The sequence below is a fragment of the Neoarius graeffei genome, chromosome 2 (assembly GCF_027579695.1).
Source record: "Neoarius graeffei isolate fNeoGra1 chromosome 2, fNeoGra1.pri, whole genome shotgun sequence".
NCBI lineage: Eukaryota > Metazoa > Chordata > Actinopteri > Siluriformes > Ariidae > Neoarius > Neoarius graeffei.
Window position 1 is genome coordinate 24,624,195 of NC_083570.1, and position 26,015 is coordinate 24,650,209.

At 41.4% G+C, this 26,015-nt stretch overlaps 1 protein-coding gene across 2 annotated transcripts in view; it reads right to left on the reverse strand.

Annotated features, from left to right (window-relative positions):
* Positions 1 to 26,015, reverse strand: part of sh3rf1 (SH3 domain containing ring finger 1) — a 103,777-nt gene that overhangs the window by 7,390 nt on the left and 70,372 nt on the right. The window contains exons 6-11 of one of the 2 annotated variants that reach the window (XM_060914007.1): positions 12,927 to 13,037; positions 10,534 to 10,661; positions 9,241 to 9,411; positions 8,726 to 9,009; positions 8,252 to 8,580; positions 4,318 to 4,670 (exon numbers count right to left, since the gene is read on the reverse strand). In XM_060914007.1, the coding sequence (XP_060769990.1) occupies positions 4,318 to 4,670; positions 8,252 to 8,580; positions 8,726 to 9,009; positions 9,241 to 9,411; positions 10,534 to 10,661; positions 12,927 to 13,037 (1,376 nt within the window). Of the gene's footprint in view, positions 1 to 4,317; positions 4,671 to 8,251; positions 8,584 to 8,725; positions 9,010 to 9,240; positions 9,412 to 10,533; positions 10,662 to 12,926; positions 13,038 to 26,015 lie in introns of both variants that reach the window. The other variant, XM_060914006.1, reaches the window with a different exon arrangement.

Sequence of the window (26,015 nt, forward strand, 5' to 3'; positions counted from 1 at the left end):
TATATCGCGTTCACAAGGTTTCGGGATGGACGCACACACGGACGCGCGCGCACACACACTGACAACCCAAAAGCATAATGCCTCCTGCACCTTAAGGTGGCGGAGGCATAAAAACCCACCAATGTGCACCTTTACAATGGTAGGCATGTTGTGTAAATCAAATGGTGCTAACCCGTCAAAAATCCATTTTAATTCCAGCTTATAATGCAACAAAACAGGACAAACACCAAGGGGGATCAAGTTGTATGTGAGCTGATAGCCGGCGAGGCACGTAGCGCCGAGTCGGCTATAAGCCACGTACAACAAGATTTAGGGGAATAATTGTTTTATTCTATCCACATTCACTGGATTTTGAGAAACAGAGCATTTTTATTTTTAGCAAATTCAATAAATAAAAATTTTATACAAAACATCCGACAAAAATAATTTCCACTTAAACTAGCAAAATGACGGGAGCAATTTGTGAAAAATGCTATTATAATAATGCTTGAGAAAAAAACCCCACAAGATACGTCCTTACAATCAAATACTTTTATTCCATATTTTGTTGCTTTTTTCTTGTATTTTTCTGGGGGGGGTTGTTTTTGAATCGAGTTTTTATTTTATCCTTGGTTGGTTCAGCAACACACTCCACAGTTTTGTTTTTCTCTACTCACTGTAAATGAGCTGATGACCTAGTCGTACAGTAGCCAATCAGAGCCCATGATTGCTCATATCCAGTGAATGTGGATGGATATTCACACACACACACTGCTCAGCGTAAATGAGTACACCCCCTTTGAAAAGTAACATTTTAAACAATACCTCAATGAACACAATTTCCAAAATGTTGACAAGACAAAGTTTAACATAACATCTGTTTTCCATTACTCCCAGTGCCGACTTCTGGACCCAAATCTGTAAAAACATCTACCTCATGACAAAAAATAGCAATCTACAATTATTACAGTACAAGGTACTTCACAGATTTCACTTCACTGCACAGAAACTGTATTAAATGGGCTTTGACTCTGACTTGTGTTCTCACTGCATGCAAAATATCCCAGACACATATATTCATGCTGTCTGGCACTGCACTCCAATCAACAGGTTTTGGTTAAGCGTCACAGAATCACTCTATACCATTCCTGGCTGTCACATCCCAGCAACCCCTTCCCTATGTATACTTGGTGATACAACCGCTATCAATACAAGCACCTCATGCAATAAAATACTGCTAGTAGCGCTGACTATCGCCAAGAAAACAATCCTCATGAACTGGAAATCAAGGAATACTGTACACATCACTCATTGGAAAAATTTGTTAACGGATTATATACATCATTGGACAATATATCCACTCCAAACTTAAACAACACTCAGGATACACCCTCCCCTTGGACACCCTTCATCACCTTCTTACAGTTATGACCTGACCCTCTGCACCTGAGATCCAACTCACAACTTACAACTTTACATCCGCATGTAAATAGCTATATATACACACTGTAATAGGGTGGCAGATGGTAGCTGGAACAATTATTTTTACTATTATCATATATATATATATATATATATATATATATATATATATATATATATATATATAAATAAATCTCCCTCTCCCCCCTTTTTTTGTTTAAATTTTTTTAATTTATTTTTTCCCCCTCTCCTTTCCTCCCTTCTCTTTCTCTTTGCCTCCCTCTACTTCACTCATCCCTGTTCTGCCTGGGCCCCATGGGTGGCTCGGGTGGCCCGGTCTTGTTGGGTTGCCATGTGGGACCGGTGTTGGTCGGTGCTGTGGGGTATTCGTGGGTTCTGGGGCCCCGCCGCGCACTTGTCCTTTGCGCGCACACATACCTCTTCCTGGCAATATGCAACACGCCTTATTCTCTTTTAAATGCACTACACATTAGATTGCATACATCACACATCTACCAATAACCAAGAACAAATAGACTAGGGCAAGCGAGGCGTGCATGCAGATGCCTCTGCAGGTGTTTCACTGCACACCTCGCTTCTTTTAATGCTAATACAATTTAGAGGAGGCATATATCTAGGAGTACGCAGGATTGTTGTGGCGTGCAGGGGGAAATCTGGGCAGAGACTCACCCTGCGCGCACACTTCTTTTAATGCAATTCATTAGAGAAAGCCCACAATATAGCCATTTACATTCTCACATAGGACAAATATGGCGTGTTGCGTGATGGTATGGAGGCGAGGTGTGGTGGGTCGTGGGGGGTGCTGGGGGCCATGGGCCAGTTAGCTCGCAGGGCCTTCCCTCTGACGTCTCATTGTGGTATATCTTGTGCGGGGGCGGGACGACACCATGATCATACTTGGGTGCCCAGGCAATCTGTATAAATCAGTCAGTTAATCAAATTATTCCTATTCTTATTTCTCTTATTATTATCCTACATAAAGATAATAATACTCATTTCCTTTGAAACCCTCCTTCTCTGCGATCTAGCCTCCATCTCCCCGGTCCAACAGTAAGTCAGTACTACTCCTTTTAATATTTTATATATATATATATATATATATATATATATATATATATATATACATACACACACACACACACACACACACACACACACGTCTCCATATACACATTATTCCTCACTGTTAATTTTGTTTTTTCACTCAATTTTAAATTTGGTGTTGTTTGAATTCTGTTTTTTTGTGTAGCTGTATTGTGATTGTATACGAATTAAAAAAATGAAAAAATAAATAACATCTGGGGGCCGGGAGCTGTAACTTATAACGTGAAAGTAAGGGACTTATAACGTGAAAGTAAGGTTAATAATGTAACTTAGATTACACATTTTTTCAGTTTTACTCAAATTGGGGTGGTGCAAAAATGAGTACACCCCACAACAAAAACTACTACATCTAGTACTTTGTATGGCCTCCATGATTTTTAATGACAGCACCAAGTCTTCTGGGCATGGAATGAACAAGTTGGCAACATTTTGCAACATCCATCTTTTTCCATTCTTCAACAATGACCTCTTTTAGTGACTGGATGCTGGATGGAGAGTGATGCTCAACTTGTCTCTTCAGAATTCCCCATAGGTGTTTGATTGGGTTCAGATCAGGAGACATACTTGGCCACTGAATCACTTTCACCCTGTTCTTCTTCAGAAATCCAACAGTGGCCTTAGATGTGTGTTTAGTCATGTTGGAAAAGTGCACGACAACCAAGGGCACAGAGTGATGGTAGCATCTTCTCTTTCAGTATAGAGCAATACATCTGTGAATTCATGATGCCGTCAATGAAATGCAGCTCCCCGACACCAGCAACACTCATGCAGCCCCACATAAGGACACTGCCACCACCATGTTTCACTGTAGGCACCGTGCATTTTTCTTTGTATTCCTCACCTTTGCGACGCCATACAGTTTTGAAGCAATCAGTTCCAAAAACATTTATCTTGGTCTCATCACTCCAGAGTATAGAGTCCCAGTAGTCTTCACCTTTGTCAGCATGGGCCCTGGCAAACTCTAGGTGGGCTTTTTTGTGCCTGGGCTTTAGGAGAGGCTTCTTTCCATGCATGCCATTCCTCTGCAGTGTACGCCGTATTGTGTCCCGGGAAATAGTCACCCCAGTTTGGCTTTCTACTTCTTTAGATAACTACAGTGAACTTGCATGCCGATTTTCTTCAACCCTTCTCATCAGAAGATGCTCCTGTCGAGGTGTTAACTTCCGTGGATGACCTGGACGTCTCTGTGAGATGGTTGCAGTTCCATCTTTCTTAAATTTTTGTACCACTTTTTCTACAGTATTCTGACTGATAAGTAAAGCTTTGCTGATCTTCTTGTAGCCTTCACCTTTGTGGTGTAAAGAAATTATTTTCTTTGGGGAATTCTGAAGAGACAAGTTGAGCATCACTCTCCATCCAGCATCCAGTCACTAAAAGGGGTCGTTGTTGAAGAATGGAAAAAGACTGATGTTGCAAAATGTTGCCAACTTGTTCATTCCATGCCTAGAAGACTTGGTGCAGTCATTAAAAATCATGGAGGCCATACAAAGTACTAGATGGAGTAGTTTTTGTTGTGGAGTGTACTCATGTTTGCACCACCCTAATTTGAGTAAAACTGGGAAAAAAAAAAAGTGTAATCCAAGTTATATTATTAACGTTACTTTCACGTTATAAGTTAAACAGATGTTATATTAAACTTTGTCTTGTCAACATTTTGGAAATTGTGTTCATTGGGATATTGTTTAAAATGTTACTTTTCAAAGGGGGTGTACTCATTTACGCTGAGCACTGTGTGTCTGTTATATAAAACCACACAAATTAAAAAAAGGTACCATGTGGATGTTTCTGTACCTCTCACACACTATTGGTCGTCCGTCATGCTGCACGGACAGGAGAGAGGAGCATGGTTGGCGTGGTGGTGGTGCAATGGGGGCAGAGTTTTCTTGACAGCCACTCCTGCGTGCAGCATCAGAATTTGATGATGATGCAGTTGTCTCAGCCTCCACAGGACAGGGCCCGGTCCGACAATGGTTTCCACTGGCCACTGATGAAGTTGAGCCAGGCACAGGCACTTCAGGTGCCATGGCTCCTTGAGGCACGTCTGCAGCAATAGCTTGTTCTGCCTCCGGAGTCGGAGAAGATGGAGGAGAGGGGCGGAGTTTCTTTTTATTTGACAACAGTTTCAACAAGCCTTTCTTCTCCCTCTAAAGAAAGAGAAAAAAAAAGTTCAAGAGTTTACAGAAAGACACAGAACAAAGCTGGCATGAGCTGAAATATTCTCATCCATTATGAGTAGCACGCTGTGTGAGCACAATCGCCATCAGGCGCGTTAAAATGTAAATAACTTTTCTAGAATTTCACCAAAACTCATTGAATTTTCAGCATTGTAAGAGAACTCCCTAAAGTATTATTCAGCAAAACCCCAGAATGATAGCACAAATCTAGAATTTTTAACAGAATTTTAGTTCTTAAAATTTAACGTAATTATGGACGTCACGCGTAACATTTACACCCGTGAAAAATCACTTTGAATGCTGTTTTGAAAGTTTTGATCAAATATTCTCTGTAATAAAAAAATTGCTTAAATATTATAGACACACAGTCTTTTAATGTATCAAAAAATAATTTTGATAAAGCAAGGAAATTCGGAAGAAAATTTGTTTTTTCTTTTGCTTGTTGTGCGCGTCACGCTACCAAAATCTAACCCCTTCACGAACTATTCCAACTTTCATGGACTTGTAGCACGAATAAACCTTTCAAAAAATATATATAATACTTCTCACCCAGTAAATTAGAATCCTGGTGATTTATATCCTCGTAGCTTCAGTAGATCTAGAGATTTAGTCGATTTAGTCGATTTAGTAAATCCCAAACGCTGTGAAACACGCCAGCCATCTATGGTGAGAAGTGCTGCTGTAGTTGAGAAACTCTCATTCCTCCCGCTTCCAACTAACTCCGTGACCCATACCAAAATAACAATGTCACGCTCATCACTTAAGGATGATTTATGCCAAGTTTCACGGAAAAATACAGCGAAATAAACTTGCTAGAAGCATTTTTCAAAATCCCAAACATTATGAAACATTTCTTGTAGGGTTTCAGGTTACAAATTTCGAGAATAGAGAAACTGCGGCGCAAAAGTTTACCACCAAACTCGCGAAAATACTCCATCCTAGCGAGTTTCACAACCGAACTAGGCTACGTGACAGTCTGTGACCACCCAGGAATGTTCTAGAAGGTACGCTTCTAGGCACGTGCAATTGAGAAAGACGCCACGTGAAGATAGTATTTCCACTGTCTTATGACATTTTTGCTTGTTTTAGCGCGATAAACAACGCATTATGGGTAATCATTAAAATGCTGATTTCAAGGTTAAAATGGGTAAAAACAACTAATTTATATAGATATTGTAAAAATTGTGCCTAATAGTTATTTCAGTACATAAAATCAAAACCTGAATTTTTAATTCTTTCCCTATGTTACACCATTGTGCATCTATAGCATGCTACTCATCCCATGTCTTGGGAGAAAAAATGAACACATCACATTTTCTCATGCTTTTATCACAGTTTCAGGATCCACATGTTTCTCCGTGTCTCTCTATAAAATGTCTTCAAACTGCTCATGGCTGATGGAACCACCAAGAGTGATGTAGTGCTCCGACTGGCTGTTTAGCCAAATGGGTCGGTCAGAAAAGTGTTTGGAGGAGCTTTTCTAAAATGTTGAAATTTTTAAAAACGTTTGGAGGAGAAAATGATGATCGTTATGGCAAAAAACACACAGACTTTATTTATTATTATTATTTTTTAAAGCAACCACTTTCCATAGGATGCAACATGCACTGGCAGTTGAGAAAAAGACAGTTACTGGGAAGGTCTCCTAATAAAGTATCCTCATCTGCTGCAGATGGTTACATTTGTACAGCTAAATGGTTGAGCAGGTTAACTTCACCGATTACTGGTCTATATGTAATGTGATATAATAATTATACTGTAATAGCATGCAACTTGCATACTGCTATTACAGTATGCATACATATCTTTCAATATTCAACAACACAATACTGCACAAGCATTTCAACTATTAACTGTAATCTTTTTGGTGTCCTCGAGTGCAGCTTTTCATAGAACAGGCGATGCTCAGTCAGCCTTACTTGGTGCAAGTTCATCACCTTGAAGTGTTGTGGCTTTAACAATACAAAGAACTGAATTTCTTATACGGAAGAGGCAGTTGAAAAATGGGAGCTATGCCTGACATTGCCGATCCCAGGAAAAATAAAAGGAATACAGGAGGCTCCTGGCTGAGAAGAGACAAAAAACATTTGAGCAGTGAGTGTGAACTATTTCATATTTATACTTATAATTCTCAACTTGTTGGTCAGGTGGTGTTGATTCATTTTTTATAACTGTAGAAACTCTGGCTGCAGGTCAAATCCTAGTTGTATATCAATGCGCTTAATCGAATACGTTATTTCTATAGTAAGAGTAGTAACTTTAACAGGGACTCGTACAGCAGGTGCTGCACATAAACAACTCCTTTCAGAAAGCTTCACCATACCTTTATTTAGCATTTACGGAAGGAGTCTCCAGTGTCAGTACTTTCTTTTCAGTCTTCAAAACAGACAGATGGTTTTACGGTTTCTGAGTAAAATGACAAAGTGACGTTTTTGTGTCTTATTACCTTCAAGATCAAGAGAGAGAAAGAAAAAGAGAGGCTGGTGAAGAAACAACTGTTTACAGCTGCATTACAAGTACTTCCACAAAAAACAACCCCACACAATACAGGTAGTCGTCGACTTACGACCTATGCAACTTACGACCGATCAACTTTACGACCGTCTGGTTATGACTGGCAAGTGTTTCCCAGCTGAGCTAGCCAAGCGTACGACAGTTTCCGCCCCAGCTCCTGGCAGCGCCCAGCATCCAGCCTCTCGCCGTGTACAACAGTTTCCGCCCCAGATCCTGGTTTATGAAACGAGCAAATCCTCCCGCCAGCCCGAGCGCTGCAACAGCTGATGACGTAGACGACCCACAGCCAAGCACCAGTGATGCCAGCGGTCACTAAGTGTTGTATTTTGCTATGTTTTACATTTGTATTTTGGTACGTTTCAAACTAAAATACGTTTTCTATTTTTCACACCTGTATTTCATATTTTTTGTTTTTCACATATTAAACGAATTGTACTGTAGTATATGCAGTGTTTGGCTTAAACCAAATAATGAGCCAAGGTAATGAAATAAGAAAATGTTGATAAAATAAGACTTTAAGATGATTACAATATCATTACACATCACAATATACTTACGTTCATTTAACATAGGCCGACTTACGACCAGATCGGTTTACGACCAGGCAGTCGTAAGTCGACGCATACCTGTAGTGCTGTTTATTGTCTGATAACGCACCATCATGATTTTTCCCCCTTTCATAAGAAAGCAGAAGTTCTCAAAAAACATTTTATGAATAAATGCCAATTTAAAAAGAAAAAAAAGGCTTTTGTGATGCATAGAATCAATCACAAACAATCATAGCCAAGTAATATGACACAAAACAACATGTAGGCAGGAGCATGGAAATTCAGGCTTGGTTTAAATGGCAGTATTCTCAGCATATTGTTTGAGTCAGCATTTTAACAGCACAGGTTCCGGGCTAGCAGATGTTTTATGCTGTTATGTATCCTCAGGCCGCTATTAGTGGGTGTTTATGCAATGCACTGCAGAACACCTCTCTCAGATTCAAGCCATCCTCATCAGCAAACTGAAACCCTCAGATGGAAGTGCCTCACCTTGCAGTCTTTGTCGATTTTACAAGGAGGTGGCTGATTTGCCGCGGTGGCACCGAGAGGCTTGCCGTTAACAGGAGCGACCGGGAGTGGCACCATGGCAGTGGATCTCATGCCATCGACCTCCAAAGAAGCAGCGCTGATATTGGGTGGGGTAAGTGAGGTGGCGGCGCAGCCCATACCCACTCCCATTCTGCTCGACGCAGGGTTCAAGGCGGAAACGCTGCCAGATGATGGTTGCGGACACACGGCCAGGTGAGGCAGGAAAGCCATGGCGTTTTGGGATTGGATGGGTGTTACGGCTGCAGTTGGGCGGTCCTGATTGTGGCATGCTGCTAAGAAAAGGATAGACTGTATTAATCGGTGACCAAAAATGTTCTCTCTGTACAATATTAGTGGTGGACTAGTAACTGGTGTAAGCGTTTTTTTTTTTTTTTTAAATAACGGAACAGTGTGACAGATATAATGATATCTTACCTGTCCTCACAGCATTACGTGCCTGGTTCACCGTCATCTGTGGAGTCACATGCATGAGCACTTTGGGATGCTGACCAGGCGGCATGTGAGCTGCTGTGACTACAGCAGCCGGAATGGGGCTCGAAGGAGTGGCGCCTGTGCAAATAGGGAGGGGCTTGTTGGGGTCAACGCCACTCATGGTAGCTCCAATCGGCGAGGACGAGGAGCTAACTATGGTGATGCCACGTCCAGCCTGCGAACACATTGCTAACGGCACTTTGGGCTGACTGCTGCTTGCCACCGTTCTGAGGAGAGAAAAAAATTAATTAATTAAAAATAAAAATTAAAAACACCCCTCCACTAATATCTACATATACGAATATGCTTTATTTACAAAGGAAAGTCCGACTGAGCTTTCAAACGCCTTTTGTGAAAGATGTTTCTAAAAATTGCAATTACTACATGAAAACTGATGAACTAATCAGCTTTTAATATGAACCAAATGACCAGTGTGTGAATGTATGCATATATGGTACCTGCTGACAGGACTCATGTAGTTGCCAGGAAAAACTCCGATCTTGCCGGTGTGCATGGATGTTCCTTTAAACCAGCCATCCTGACAGCGCTCCAGCACTAGGAACATCTCACCCTTTCTCAGCTCCAGCTCATCCTCCTTACGGGGTGTGTATGGGAACATTGCAACATACCTGAAGAGTCCCAGAGTCAAGACACAAATTATTTAAAGTTAGATGGCCTTTCGATTTCATAAAAATCGGTGAAATTTAGTTCCCTCTGAAATTTGATCATTGTGATGCATGTTTATTTCTGTAATATTGCCATTCTGTGGCTGGGAAGTTATTTAATTTGAGCGGATTCCCGAGCAAATAATGTGCATGAAATCACTCGCTTCGCACAGTCAAGCAGACACAGGAAGTCCATGTGTGCATGTGCAGGTCTACCTTGATTGTACACTGACAGTTACATCATTGTCACTAAATGAACAGCTGATCACACACAGGTGCTCGCTGACCGCCGATATTTATTAGTTTGGTCCTGCGTTTCCTTTCCTTCGCAACATAACATCTTTTCTTCTCGCTTTCCGTTACAGTAGTCGGTCTTTCACGTTTCATTCACATGCTCACGTCCCCCATTTTTTTCTCCTGTTTCAAATTTGTATCCCACAATGCCTTGCACAAACGGGGAAAGCCCATCATGTGACGCATGATGTAGTATCTTGAATTGGGTCATGGTGAAGCAGGAAAAAAATAGCAGTGAATTTAGGGCCACGTGGCCTTAAATTCATTAATTGCTCCCTTAAAAACAAACTAATAAAATTGGAAGTCTGATTCGAATTCAGTAGCTTTCGGTCCATGAAACAAAAAGTAATTGGGTCTCAGGGAAAATTATTTTTATGACCTACACTTGAAAAATCTGAAAGGCAGTCTACCCTTAATTACTAGCTCTCTGAAGATTTGCACTGCAAGCATGTAACCCAATGCATGAAATTTTTCTGAGGTCAAGGTGAATCACACTTCAAATTCACTCAAAGCGCACAATAATTTTTTAAGCCATATACAGATTAGTCACGGATGTTTTAGGGCAGTGAGACTGAGGCCGAAGCAAGAGGTGAAAGGTCGAGGGGGGACCTCAGGGTCAGACCTGAAAGAGTGAAACTGCTGACCTTTGAACTCTCACCTGTGCTCAGACATGCTCAGCTGCCATTCAAGGAAGAGTAGCGAGGTCACCCCTCTGGGGTCACACGCATAGCAAATGAACACCACGCACAGTTATACGTTTTCTGCACGCATGCGTATTGTTTTAACACTTACACAGTCGGCCTCTGACGTCCACTCTGGTCACTTGCAGTTGGGGACGGCCTCTGTCCTGTGATCAGCGATGACGCAGCACCCACAGAGGAGGATTGTGGGGGAGGAGGTGGAGGAGGCGGCAAAGAGTCCTGAAATAAACATACAAAAACACAGATAAACTGTCTCACACATATTACGTTCCACTCTTAAGTGCCAATTTCTTTATAAAAACTCTTAAATGTACATAACACAACAAAGAACATGAATATCTTTATCTACCGTAAGGATACGTGCAAACTTGAAAATACAGAGAGGAGGAACTACAGGAAATAACATTTGATAAAACATCTTGAAAAGAAAACCTGGAATGTGTACTCTCTTTAATGTTGTAGTTTCCATTGTGTGTGCGTGCGTGCGCATGTGTGAGAAGCATTGTAGCGACGCAATACAACAGCATGGTTTACAGAACAGATTACGCGCTATGTGGAAGTGAAGAGATATGGAAAGCCCAGGACACACAGACTATACACTCACACAAGCATATCCATCACTTACAGACACAAGTGTGTGGTCTAAGGCCAAGAGAGCACTGAAAGGGGGTGTCTTAGTATCAGATAGCACATGGTTCTTGTTCCTCCTTTCCAAATTCAGTGCGTGTGTGCACATGCGTGCGTGTGTGCGTGTGTGGTGGGTGGGGGGGTTGATTTACAGCTGATGCTTAAACTGAGACAATTACTTCAAGCATCTGCACACACACACAGTCAGAATCAATATCCAATGCTTGATCAGCAGTCTTGGGAAACATTTCCGAGGCATATATACATGTCTTATACAAATAACATTTTTTACAGTTTTTTTTTTTTAACAATTCTTACAGTAGCTTTGTATCTTGCACAATTTATATTTTTCAAAATACAAAAACAGGGGTTGTGTGGCTTCCTCTTGTAAAGTTAGCCATTAAGCATGTAACAAGTCACCCAATCGATTTGCAATATTGGTTTCATGATTCGATTTTCTCGCGATATCTTTGAAAAAAATTAAACAAAGAATTGCAACATTTATTTTCCTATTCTTTATCAACTTAAATACTCCTTTTGTTAAATTAAAAAACAGCCTCAATGAGGCTGTAGCTCATACTGGCCACTGTTGTGTGCGAGTTTGACATTTCAGATGCCCTTAAAATAGTAAATAAGACCGGTGGCACCACCATCTTGACAACTTTTATGCACACCCACCTGGGGAACATTGTATGCGAGTTTGGTCAAAATCCAATCAATCCTGTAGGATGAGTAGCGGTTTTTGTAAATTGTGGATGGAGGACAACGGCAGACGGACTATGCATGATCGCGTAAGCTCATCCAGCCTGGCCTGCGGCCAGATGAGCTAAAAACCAAGAACAACTTTGGTTATATTTTCTTAATAACCAACAATAACCATTTCCCCACATTTGTAAAGGTTGGATAAAAATATAATAGCTTATTTACTAAAATATTCCTGGCATTAAAAATGAAAATTTAATAAACCTTTTCTTAATAAACTTTCATCAACATTTCTACTACTGCCATTTGCTGCTCTTTTCTTTAGCTTTCAGCAGCCATGGTGGCGTAGTGGTTACCACGGTTGCCTCACAGCAAGAAGGTTCTGGGTGCGAACCCAGTGGCAGATGGGGACCATTCTGCATGGAGTTTGCATGTTCTCTCCGTCTCTGTGTGGGTTTCCTCTGGGTGTTCCGGTTTCCCCCACAGTCCAAAGATACATGGTTAGGTTAACATGGGGCAGCCATGGCCCGAGGTTGGGCTGAAATGCCCTTAAGCAAGGGGTACCTAACCCACAAATGGCTCCCCAGGTGCTGTAGCATACTTGCCCACTGCTCTGGGTATGTGTGTGTGCTCATTACTCACTTGTGCGTATTCACTGCTTCAGATGGGTTAAATTTCACTGTGTACTTAAGTCTGTGCTTGAGTGTACGTGTGACAAAGGCTTCTTGGCTTCTTATTAAATCCATTTGTACAGTCCATCACACGACATTAGAGCTGTGTTACTTCTGTCTACAGTGAAGTCATGTTCATTCTTGCTATTGTGCGTTACTAAATACAATTACAGCTAAGAAAAATTAAGGAGATTAAGCAGCCTGATAGTGATTGAGATTAATTTTTATTTCATCGATTTGTATCACGATTTATCAGCGCACAATGTACCGTTACATGCCTATTAGTTATGTGACTATACTGTAGTAGCTCCTCACCCCAGAGCTGCCCTCTGTAGCTCTAATTCTCCAAATCACCGAATACCTTTGCAACACCTGACTAGCTTATCATAGATGTAGCAACGTACCCTTTCATACTACATGCCTTCATCACTCGCACACTACACATTATTTGAGAGCTGCACCAGGGGGAAGTGTTGGAACTGACCACTGGGATGGAGGCATAGCTGGTCTCTGGAGGAAAAGTGAAAACCGTCGCTGTTGTTACAGGACTGCTTGGAGGTGGAGTGACAATGAGGCCTGTTGTGCAAATGTGAACCTATATAAAAAGGGGATAGAAAGACGGGTGCGTTAATTAATCATAATCAACCTGCAAAAACATTGACTTAAGACACACAACATTCACGCACACACAAAAAAGTCAAATGAACATCTCGAGTCCTCATAAAACAGACAGGACAAGCCTGAACATGATGGCTGTTAAGAGAAACACAACTCAATCCCAAAGAGACACATCTGTCTTCAGGTTTTTTGTTTTTGCTTGCCTATACAGTAAGGCATGCACGATATGCTCTCATGAACACTCCACCTCAACACAACACACTACTAACAGAGTTGACCTGAAAATGTCAGAACCAATAAGAACATATCTTTGGCAGCGGGAGAAGCGCATGACACGGCGGCCCCCCTGGAGCCGTTTGCGAGATCTAGTGGGGCTAATTACTGTCTAGAAGAGGCTACGCAAAGGTGAGTCTGTGTGAAGCAACTCGCTGGATAAAAGAGTGATAATAAGACATTGGATAAGACAAGAAATCCTGACCTCTGCACACAGACATTAACAAACGGCTCCAGATGTTCTCAGTACAGATGAATACAGGCGGGGACAAATCATACATTCATAAGTCCAATGAGCAACTGAAATGTCTAAATCTCTGGATTTCTATGATTTTGTTGTCCAGAATTTCAATTAAAGTAGGCTATAAAGTGGCAAATAATTTATTGAAGATGATGGAACATCTGAATCTCTAGAAAGGGTGACACTATACAGCCATAGTCTTTATCCTCTATTGATGTTCATCTCATGAAAAAGGCAGAAAAGCTTTGGCTAGGACTTGTGGTATTCTTTATGACACAGAAGAATGCAATTTGAGCTTGCATCTTCACTTTCAGCTAATGAAGTATTTAAAAATGTAAGGTGGTGGTCTGTTGTACTAGCATTAGAGTTATACAGCATAACTTTTTTGTGCTGCACTTGTTCCTTTCGTCTGTTCATATTCTGGAAACATCTTTTCGTGCAGAAGGATCGTGCCAGGATTCGGGGGAAGAGTAGAGTATTGTGCGCCAGAGGATCAAGGAGAAATTTATGAGCTGCATTACATTTAAAGAAACATATCAAATGAAAAGCTTTGTTCTTTGAAAGTTGACAGAAAGTAGAGAGTTTCTTTCTCCAGTTGTTGGAGAAATGTCTGGTGACTTATATAAAAGGCATTCTGAGCCTGCTGTGACTGAAACCTTGCAGTCCAGATATACAATCTGCATATCCTGGGCTAGTCATTTGTTTCTGAAGTTATTATGCAACTCCTAGGCCTGTGTTTTATCACTTAGGTTCAGTTGTGTCTCCTTTTATTGGATAATCCCTCACTTGAGATGTTTTACATGAAAGGAGCTGCCAAAATGATTAAAAAGCTCAAATGAATAAAATGCTAATGTTAACGTGCAGCGTCACATCACATTACATCAGCTCACTCAAAGCATTGAGGTATTAAGTTTTATTTAAGAAATTTAACATCATTATCAGACTTGCTCTGCACGTTATTCCCTTGTTCAAACAACTTCTTAAAATGCTGCCCTCAATTTAATATTAAATGCTTAAATTAACCTCTCTTTCTCTCATACCATCTGCTTTTTGCGATATTAACGAACACTCTGGCAATAATCACTGAGAAAGCAATGTCCTTAAAGGACTGTTATAGCATCATGCATTTTTAAACAGCTTGTAAATATATCCTTGCTTTCCCCACTCGACCTGATGAGTTGCTTAACAAGCATTTTTATTTAAATTGTATCAATAGTGCAAGAAAATGCACATAATGAGTAGGACGCATCATATTTTGGTACAAATGAATAAGATTTTCCAGGCCATACTTATATTCTTTTTCCTAGAATGTCGCAAAGTGTTTTATTCCTCTTATATCACAGCAATTTACCAAATGATCATTTGCTTTTCTTTATTGAAAAACCTAACCTACTTTTTATCCATTTACAGCTACATTTAATGCTGAACATCAACAAAACAAGGTTCTGCTTTCACTCGCATTATAACAGCTAGACAGAGTCGCACCTTCACTTTTATCGATGTTAATACAAGTCTCATTACAGAACTTTTTTTAATCCGACCACCATTCAAGTCTCCGTAAATGAGCCATTACCATAGCAACTACAGTATAAACATATAACAGGTGCTTTAATAGACATTATACTTGTGATCCGCTTTGCAGTCAGCACTACTGTGAGAGCTACTGTTATATTACGTAAATGGATTTAAACTAGTAATATGACTGACATCCCATTATAACGTTAATCCAAAGGAAATGGAAAAAAAAAAGAATGGCAGTTTCACCAAGAGGGGGTGAGATGGGGATTCTGGGTGTTGGTTTGTACCATTTCTTTTCAGTTGTGTTGTTTAAGCTTTCCTAAGAAAATAAGTCCTTCATGAATGGATTTCAAGTCAATGCTTTGCCAAGGCCTGTCCTTACACCAGCACGGCTTTTTATGTCAACATTATTGTAAATCCATGTCTTCATCAAAACAAATACACTTGTTTGACTGGAGGGATCCACATTATCCATAAAGTATTTCCTCATCTACTCGGTCTATTTCTGAATCCTGCTTTTGAACCGTCTTTATTTCTTTTCGGTGTGTGCTTGCCTTTTTCACATTAAGCAGGTAAAAATCAGCTACTTGCTATTGAACCATACAAGAAATAAGAACGCTTCTTCAGTGTGTTATAGACCCCTTTCACATGACGTCACCGCACCGCGAGATTTTGTTAGGCGCCATATTGGAAGACCAAGTACATGCACTCTCAATATAAAACAAAGTACGAGCGAGAGTAAAGTGACACGATGGATGATAATTCGGGTTATGTGAGTACATTACCAGCTGCAAGGGCACGGTATGTGGAGAAACTGGCTGTGATTGATGGGTTTGACCCATATGATAAGACTCGCGGCAAGGGAGAATGGAAACATAAGGAGGACCGGACACCAATTCTGCCATCTGTTTGCTACCCAGACATTGTAAACTATTTGTTGTTTACACCCAGTGCCTACAATCAGTGTTCGAACTATGCCGATATTTTCGGGGGGTCCCTTTTTTTCCCTTGGGGGGGTGCTTGCGCTTGTCTCGGAGCGCGGATCTCCAAACACATGAGAAGCCCATCTTACGCACATATCACGCGGACTCCACACCTCCACACACGCATCGCGTCTGAAGTCATAACTCATCAGGGGAAATCGTGTCCGCATTGGCATCAAAAAACAACCTCGCGTCAACAATGATACCACACGCAAGAAAAAAAAAAAGTCAGGCTACTCAACAACCAACCTGGCAGCAGCGAGCAAGCCCCAAACCATCCTAAATTATTATTATTATTAAAAATTGTAAAAGTCTGGGAGGCTTGCTCCTCATACAGTTATCAACTTGGGGCCAATTTAGCATGTTTTAAATCTGAATTTCTTGCGTTTACTTACCTCAAATGTCCACAGATCATGCACAGACTTATCCATTATATCCACAGTTTTTTGCCAAGTCTCATACAGGTTTCTTTCAAGTCTACTGTTGGGCCAATAAATCATAAATAAAAGAGCTCAGATTTGTTTAAGTCGTTTGCCACTCCACTTTATTCTCGTGGCTTCACATACCGCTGCCGTTATTTTCCCCTAATCACGAGTTTGTTGGTCTTCCAAAATGGCGCAGGGTCTGTTTACTTCCGGTTTTGGGTGACGTCAGTGAAAGGGGTCTATGGACCCTTTTCAGTCACGTGACCTTCGTAAACGCGACCGCCATTTTGGACATGTAGTGGACTTCGGCTCGAATCAGTTTGAATGCGAGGAAGGCGACAAACGAAAAACATAAAAGAAAAAGGAGCGAGATGCAGAAAACACCTTCACTATCCAGCGACGTAGGGCATTTACAGGGCGAGCAGAGGGAGAGGTATTTGCAAAAATTGAGGTTAGCAGGCTTAGAGAACGACGTTTACCTGCTTCCACCAGGATTGTTCACTGACGTACGGAAGTACACGAAGCCCTCGTCTTTACCTGACTTCGGCCCACATGATCTGTATACCTATGTCATTAAAAACCCATCGCCATACACATACACGCCAACGTCCGAGGTTCCGGAGCGCGCTCCGGCTTGCTCCAGGAGTGCTCCGGCCGAGGTTCCGGAGGGCGCTCCGGCTTGCTCCAGGAGTGCTCCGGCCGAGGTTACGGAGCGCGCTCCGGCTTGCTCCGGAGCAAGCCGGCACGCGCTGCTTAATTTGAGGGGAACCTCGGCCGGAGCACTCCGGGAGCAAGCCGGCGCGCGCCGCTTAATTTGAGGGAGAGCAAGCCGGAGCGCGCTCCGGAACCTCGGACGTTGGCTCCGGCAGCTATTTATACTGGATCCGGTGTAAATAGCTGCCAGATCATAATTACAGTAAACTAGTAAATACAGTAAAGGAAAAACTTGAGACTGAAAGGTTTTAACAGTCATCCAAATGACTGAACGTAAGCATTGCTACAGTAACATACCAGCTGCTTGTTGACATTAGCTAGTCAACAATAGCTACTACAGAAGAACAAAGAGGTTACAATGGGTTATTTTAGCCTATTTGGTTACACACTCGCCGCCACAGAATGTTAACAGCAATGTAATGCCTTTTCTGGCTAATTTTATTCGTCTTACCTCCAACAAAGTGGTCACTACACAAGCGTTAGTATGCCGAGGGCTGCCAATCTGTTAATGGCCGCTATCCATCTTCTCCGTCGGGATCCGATAAAATGATAAACCTTGCCTTGTTTGTTGATGGTTACTACATCCAGGTGCACAACAATATAGTGGCATGATGGAAGTCTTGCTGAAAGTAAAAACTTTCTTTGCTGCCGTTCCTCAATGTTGGCTGTGGTAAACTAATGGTAGTACACGTCCAAAATGGCGGCCGCGTTTGTCGTGACGTCACGTGAAAAGGGTCCATACTTAACAGATATTTTATGGCCACCTAACAGAACAATTAGTCATAAATATGAACACTGGTAACCAATGCCACAAAACAAAGCTTTGAAAATAGCAAGAATAAACCAAAAGTGCAGGCTGGCAGATTTAAAAACTACTTTTGCATCATATAGTTACATGTGCATCGAACATAAGCAGAAAAGTGGAGGAGAAATTTCACACCAGTCACAAGCAGAAACAAAAAATGTTTCAAAAAGTGAGAATGCTGAAAATCTCAGGAGGCCTAAAAAGAACAATAAAGGAAAAGAAGCTTGAATAAGCCTCACTTGGAACGTAAAACAAGTTTAAATGCAGATTCACACAAGAACCAAAAATAGGAGTCAACTGGGACATGGGTTAAGCAATAATTCTACAGAAAGGATAACATCCTCCAGTTCCTTTTAAATCTGATTCAATTTCCTGGGCTCATTCTCACGGTGCACAGGAAGTCTTTTTGCAATGATTCTGCATATTGTATAGCTGCCGAGAGGACACATCAATCATGGACACCTTTATCCTATTCCCTTGGTCCAGAATTATCTCTAGCCTGCCAACTGCATGACCTGAAAGTACCTCTTTCTTGCTCACATGTTCCAGAACACGAAGTGCTAAAAGTTATTACGTGGAATAAATTGTGCATGACCACAATGAGGCCAAGTTAAAGCTGCCAGATGCATGTGTGTGTTCTGATTTAAAAACGTGAAATGTGTTGAGATTTAGAGCATGTGAGACTTGAATAACAGACTAAACTTTTATGCTTCAGAGTGCCTGGAAGGTGGGAAATTCACTCTTCGAAACTAAAGCTTCCAAACTTCCTCTGTGACCGAGACATATGAATACTTGGGGCATGGGTACTAGTAGGACCTTTGTATGTTTCCATCATTGTTATTTCCCAACTAATAGCTCACTCTCGCACTAACTGCCGAGAGTGAAGGTGACCTCATGTGTCCTATGCGATTATAAACATACCATCTTTTCAAATTACATCCCAGGGCAGCTGAACACATTTTGAGGAACGCGCTATCTACCCTCTTCTGCATACCTGAGCTCACAGATACCCATGCTTGGCCAGTGTCACTGTGATTGACAGGGGACCATTCCTCCCACCCAGATCAGGTCAATTATGTTCTCTTGGACTTCCAGGGATAAGGTGTACACTTTTCTGGTGCACCAATTGTCTGTGCACTGTTCACATTTAAATTGCATAACTTACATAAATATCCAAATGGTGGACATACTGTATGGAAACATACAACAAACAAAACAGTTGTTCAACTACTTGCGTCATTGAAACTATTGCTGTCAGTGTTTGTCGATCAAGGTTTAACTACACTTTAAATTAGCTTGAACAGTCAAGTTAGTCTTAATATGGCACAAGAAGGCATAGGCTGCTGTATAAAGGTGTGGAAATTGGCCAAGATTAAATTAGAAGGGGGGGGGGGATAAAAGTCTTAACAGGCTACTGGTCACCTGAAACAAAACATGAAATGACAATTTATTTCGAATACGTTTTCAAATTAATAGCTCTGAATTACACACTGATTCTCTACAGTCTTGCAATCATATTAAGGCATATAATAATACATCTGAATGCATGTATTCATGAGATTTCTACATACAATAGCATAACACTTGCTATACAGTCTGTCCACATGCATCATTTCTGTGAAAAGACTGACGAATAACTCATTGATAACCTTGAATCATTATGCTACACTGGCTTATTGTAACTCCAGGTGCACTGTATAATCTTTCTAAAGCAGCTGTAATTGTAAATATAGTAATGATTATTTTTAAAAAAGAAAACATATTACAAGGTTAATAGCATCCTACTTTAACAAGCACTCAATGTTTCCCTCCAACTTGTTGGAGGAGGTTACATTTTCACCTCCGTTTGTTGCTCCAAACATAACTCAAAAGGTAGTGAACAGATTTTGATGAAATTTCGAGGAAGCATAGGCCATGGGCCAAGGAACAACTGGTTCAATTTTGATGCAAATCTGGAGAATGTGGGTCCACAAGTTTTGTTTTGTTTTTTTGGCCGTTCCCAATGTAACTCAAAAAGTAATTAACAGATTTTGATGAAATTTGGAGGAAAGGTTGGCCACGGGCCAAGGAACAATTGATGAGATTTTGATGCAAATCCACATATGTATGCTGATCCATGATTTTTTTTTTTGTCTGTTCCCAACATAACTCAAAAGTAGTGAACGGATTTTGATGAAATTTGGTGTACAGCTTTAGTATCATCCAGGGTTCAAGTGATTTGATTTTGATGCTGATATGTGGCCTGGCAGAGGTACACACTCTACCAAGCGCCCTTCTTGTTTTATAATTGTTCATAAATCGAACATGCTTCATAATGCATCATGAGGCTTTATAACTATGCACGTTATTACTGTGCGGTATGCTGCATGGCAGCATAATGAGCTATCAAGGAAGCATGAGCTTTATAAGAATCTTAAGCAGAGTTATAACGATTTATGAATATGGGCTTCATAGAACATCACCAAAATGAGCTTGATGTCTGGCCTGATCTGGTCTTTTTCTATCCACAAAACATAAAGATCAATTGTTTTACTCCACAAAAAATGATCAGATGGAGTTCAAATCAGTAAAAGTTGTCTGCACATGCACGTTTGTGAAGCAAGAAACTAGTCATATTTCAGCTGAGGGAAGAGTCCAAACGGCTGGCTTCAAATCACTCTCCCACTGCCAAAAACAATTCCTAGTGGAGTTAAAATTCAGAGAAATTCATATTATAAATATTAATGTGCTGTTAGAGTCACTCCTCCTCTTTCACTCCTTTCTCTCATAACCCTGCATCTGTCCTTTCCTCAGACACAGCTTCTTCTCTCCTTTAACTGTCCTTCCAATTCCTATGTCCTCATATCCTCTCACACAGGGTTTGATTTTCGCTTCTTAACTCCATCCTTTTAAAGTAAAGATGGAGGGGGGGAAAAATGGACAGATAGGTGAGATGGGTCACGTTTGGTGAGCTGCATGACATAGTTCTGTAACTTAAACCAGGAAAGCATAACATGGTCTCATGGAGTATTAGAAGAAGCGTGAGGTGTGTTTCATGTTACAAGCATGAATGCACTTTTGTGGCATATAGATCATGTTGTTAATTATTAGCATTGAAACAACCAGACAGGAATGTTTAAAAAGACTTGATTACAGCCCTTTAAAATGAGAGGGAGTGTGACGGAGAGAAGGATTGCGTGACTGAAGGCTCCTACTGCTTTATGACTTCATTATTCAAGAATAAAACGAGAGGTGCAACATTGCTGAGACTGTTTGCTGATTTTAGGGAGTTTCACCACTGGCACCAGGCGTCTGCCAGTCGACGTAAAGCAGCAACATGGACTAAATTGAATTAATTACAGCGGAGCCCAGGGAACAAGTTGGCTGTCAGTTAAGAAAGCATATGCGGGGGAGGGAAAAAACAAGGGATAGCAGGATGTGAAACAGATAAGGGGAAATAGAAGGATAAAAACAGACAGATGTAAAGAGTGAGAGGGAGCGAGATGAGATTCGAGGGGCCTCAGGCTACTGAGTTGTGCTGAACATGTTTACTGCAGTATCATGAACAGGCAAACAATAAAACAGCGCTGGTGTAACTAAAAATAGGAGTCCAATTATAGACACAAAACACAAAGGAAATGGAGCTAGCAGGTCTTCAAAAAAAGGGAGAGTTTATATAAAACAGAGAGGTACGATACAAACATGCTGTAAAACTCTACATTTCTACAAAGAAGCAGTTGCACAAACCAGACACCGAATCACCAACTGGAATGGGGTCGAACAATAGAACAAAATACTAACTCAAGCAAAAAAATTTTAAAAGTATTGCCTAAATGTGCGTGTGTTCCCAGTTTGAACTTCTCACATCTCAAAGGTGTTTTATTCATCTTAAACCACAGCAACGTTACAACAAATTTTTAAACCAAGAAACAAGCCGAACCTGACACCAGTAGCAGTGTTGTAGTCAAGTCACTAAACCTCGAGTCTGAGTCAAATCTCGGAGTAAGAGTCAAGTCCAAGTCATTAAAGAAAATTTTGAGTCGAGTCTGAGAACAAGACTCCAACCGCACCATTGGTTTTATGTGAAACCGTCTCTACTACTGTGTTGGACTAATGTTACTGCTTGACTGCCCCGTTTTAGTTAATAGACTACAGATAAAAAAAAAAAAAAAACTTGTTCGTCACTCAGCAAGCCTCACGATCAACAGGGCAAATAACATGAGAGAGGGTTAACACTAGCTAGTTCATCGCTCAGCAAGCAAGCCGTGCTAGCAACAGAGCAATGAACATAGTGTGTCACTTACTTCTCTGGGTGGAGTCTTGCCAAATGACGACTGAAGTTTGAGGTTGTCCCAGTCATCTCCTCGATAGTTCTTCTACATATGGAACACATAGCAGTGCATTTTTCTCCACTACACGAGAAGCAAAGCGGACAATCCTAAGACCGTCTCTCCAGGCATTTTAGCGCCATTAACGTTAGTTTGTTCCTGAACATGACACATGAACAGGTGAATGTGCATTCTCTTGCACAAAATTAGTAATATATAGATTTAGGCACTGCCTAAAAGCAGAACTGGCCACTAGGCGGTGTGTATGACTGATGGTACACGTACAAACCACAAAAAAAATCGACTCGATGGGTTTACCATTTTTCTTAGGTATGGTGCTCCGCTGGGAGCTCCACTATAAAAATTAATGCAGATATAAATATCTTATGCCAAATTATTATAGCATGTTACCAAAAAAAAAAAATCAGAGTCCTCGTCTCCAATTTACAAATCCGAATGCAGTTAATGCACAGGTCTGAGCCCATGTTTACATTAGACCGTATCAGCGGATCATCAGATTAACGTTTTTAAAACGATTAGCGTGCACACAGCAACACCAATACACGATTTGCGTGCACATAGCAACGCCAATACACGGATATGCTCGGCTCCGCAGGCATCCTGCGCTCCAAATCACTCCACCCTGAACAGCGAGTGCCCTCTGGAGGGTGCGCACTCCGGCCCTGCGCAGCTCACAGAGCGCGCGAGTGAAGTGCACAAGCCACGATTCGGGACTGAGCCGCTGTGTGTGTGATCCCAGCGCACATCACTTACTACTTGCAAGTGGAAGGATGGCAAGCCTAAAGACAATCATAACTACACAATGGGCAGTATTTGTATCAGTATTTGCAGTATTTTCATACTTTTATACTCTTTAATGAAAGGTGATACAAGGCGGAAGTCCGCGCCGTTTTTCAGCAGTCGCGTCACATGACCAACGCCAGCGAATCAGGAAGGTGGATGTCACAGTGACGTTGTCCAATAAGACGCCAGCTAGAGCTCAGCACAGCGTATCCGCGTATTCTGAATGTTTACACAGCACTGGAGCTGACACGATCTGGATTGAATACGTGGACGCTGGCGGATTCCCGTTTCCCGGCGTTTCCAGGCGGTTTAATGTAAACGGACAGTGCATCTGCGAAGAAAACGAGACAGATACGGTCTAATGTAAACGTAGCCTGAGTCATCAGTACTCAAGTCATGAGTTCTTAAAATTAGGGCACGAATCGGACTCAAGTCCGAATCCTGGACTCGAGTACTACAAGCCTGACCAGTAGCATTGAAAGCAATGCCTCTGGGACCAACAAGTCTAGTCCTTCTTTGTCTCTTTTCCACCAAATCAGCTCCAGGGCTGGTTCAGGGCCAGTGCTGGTTCACAACTCGTTCAACTTGCGAGCCAGCTGAGAACCAGTTTGCTTTTCCATCGCTCGCGGTGCTAAGGGAAGCCATGTCATTACGTCGCTGTATACGTCAGTTACGTCGTTACGTCACTGTACACGTCAGTTACGTCGCTACGTTTGCATAAACCTTGGCGCGAATATCGAAGCAAAAACAACACGGAAGAAGCAACAGCAGCAACAACAATAATAATAATGGATGACTAAGCGTTTGTACAGCTGCGGCTTCTCATCGCTTAAAAATGGTGATCTTTCGCGGTCTTGTTATTGTTGTTGGTCTTAATAACTCCGCCCCCCCGCTGACATAAGCGGTTCTTTCCTCTGGCCCAGCAGAGAGTTGGTGCTAGCCTGGAACCGGTTTTTCTGGCCCCAGAGCCAGTTCTTTGTCAGTGGAAACAGAAAACCCGGTTCCAAACTAAGCACTGGCCCCGAACCAGCCCTGGAACTGCTTTGGTGGAAAAGGGGCACTTGTGACCAATTTGTACACCAGAAATACCCTTAAAATATACTTCGAACATGAAGGAAGTTATTAAAGAAAAACTATTACAGACCTCTGACCTTGTTCGGATCAATTAAAAATCTAAATCAGTTCATCTGCTGGTCACAATAACGCCATGTAAATCCTACAACCATGTGACCACTCGTTCTTGAGATATCGCAAGAATCTTGGACAGGTGAATGGACAGACCAATGGCTAGCGCCCCCCCCCACCAAAAAAAAAAAAAAAAGAGCCTCGAGTTCCTGAACATGAACATGGAAGTAACATCTCTGTGTAACAAACATGAAGGAAGCAATTAAACACTATTTTAGATTTTGGAATTGATCCAATCAATCAATTCTTCTGGTTACAGTGATAATTCCAAATAAATCCTGCAAACTTTCAAACACTTGTTCTTGACATATCATGGCAATCAGAATTACCTGGAAAGACAGATGGACAACCTGAAAGCATAATGGATTTAACAACCCCACCCCCCAAACAACCACCACCACATCATATTTTATCACTTTATGGTGACATTTAATTTTGTGAAATGCCCAAAAACCAAGTTCACTTCTACAAGTTCTCCTCCCAGCCACTTTAACTTAAAAGAGGTACTGCACACTTAAATGTGTTTTTTAGCTGTAAACAAAAATGATACGTCGTCTGTACTGTGATCGTTTTTTTTTTTTAATAAAAACAGGGTTGAAAATGGCTTAAAACACTATCTGCTGGCTAAAATCATCCTGGACCTTGCAAGGCCGATGCTGATGTAGAGTCGAGAGTTTAGGTCTTCTCTACGTCATGAATTATTATGATTATTATTTTTTTTATTTCAAATAATAAATAAATGCCCTCTAATCAGAGCTGGGCATCCCACCTTCCCAGCCCCCACCCTTGAGTGGGAGTCTGTAAAACTGTTCATTTTCAAAAGGTATGGACCCTTCCCACGTGACGTCATGACAAACGCGGCCGCCATTTTGGACATGAACTACCAGTAGTCTACCACAGCCAACAACGAGGAACGACAGCAAAGCATCGAAAGGAATATAGCCATCAAAGAAAGTTTTTACTTTCAGCAAGACTTCCATCATGCCATTATATTGTTGTGTACCTGGATGTAGTAACCATCAACACACAAGGCAAGATTTATCATTTTATCGGATCCCGACAGATGCTGACCGACGGAGAAGATGGATGGTCTCTAAAATATTGGCAAAATGATGTTTATTGACATAGCAATCGTGTGTAATGGGAAGCATTTGCATATCTGAAGTGCTGTGTTTACATCAAAGATAAAATAAACCAATATGACAACGACTGCTGCTGCCAGGTTGGGGACACAAACTAGTAGAAAGGAAGTGTGCCAACAGACTTCCTTAGTGGTCGATTCTGCTTTAAGGTAAGATGCATTTAATTATTCGTCTGCTGTGGGTTTGGAATCTGTAGCCTGACCGATTCGTTCATGTTTGTGGTGCCATTTGTTTGTTGACGCGTGTTGAAATGGAAGATTGGTTGTTGACATGATTTCCAGTGATGCTTTGGTGCTGCTGTGGATCAGATGTGTTGAGTAGCCTGACTTTTTTTTCTTGCGTGTGGCATCATTGTTGACGCGAGGTTGTTTTCTGAACATGCCAATGCGGACATGATTTCCCCTGATGAGTTATGACTTCAGATGCGATGCGTGTGTGGAGGTGTGGAGTCCGCGTGATATGTGCGTAAGATAGGCTTCTCATGTGTTTGGAGAGCCGCACTCAGACAAGCGCAAGCACCCTCCCAAGGGAAAAAAAAGGGACCCCCCGAAAATATCG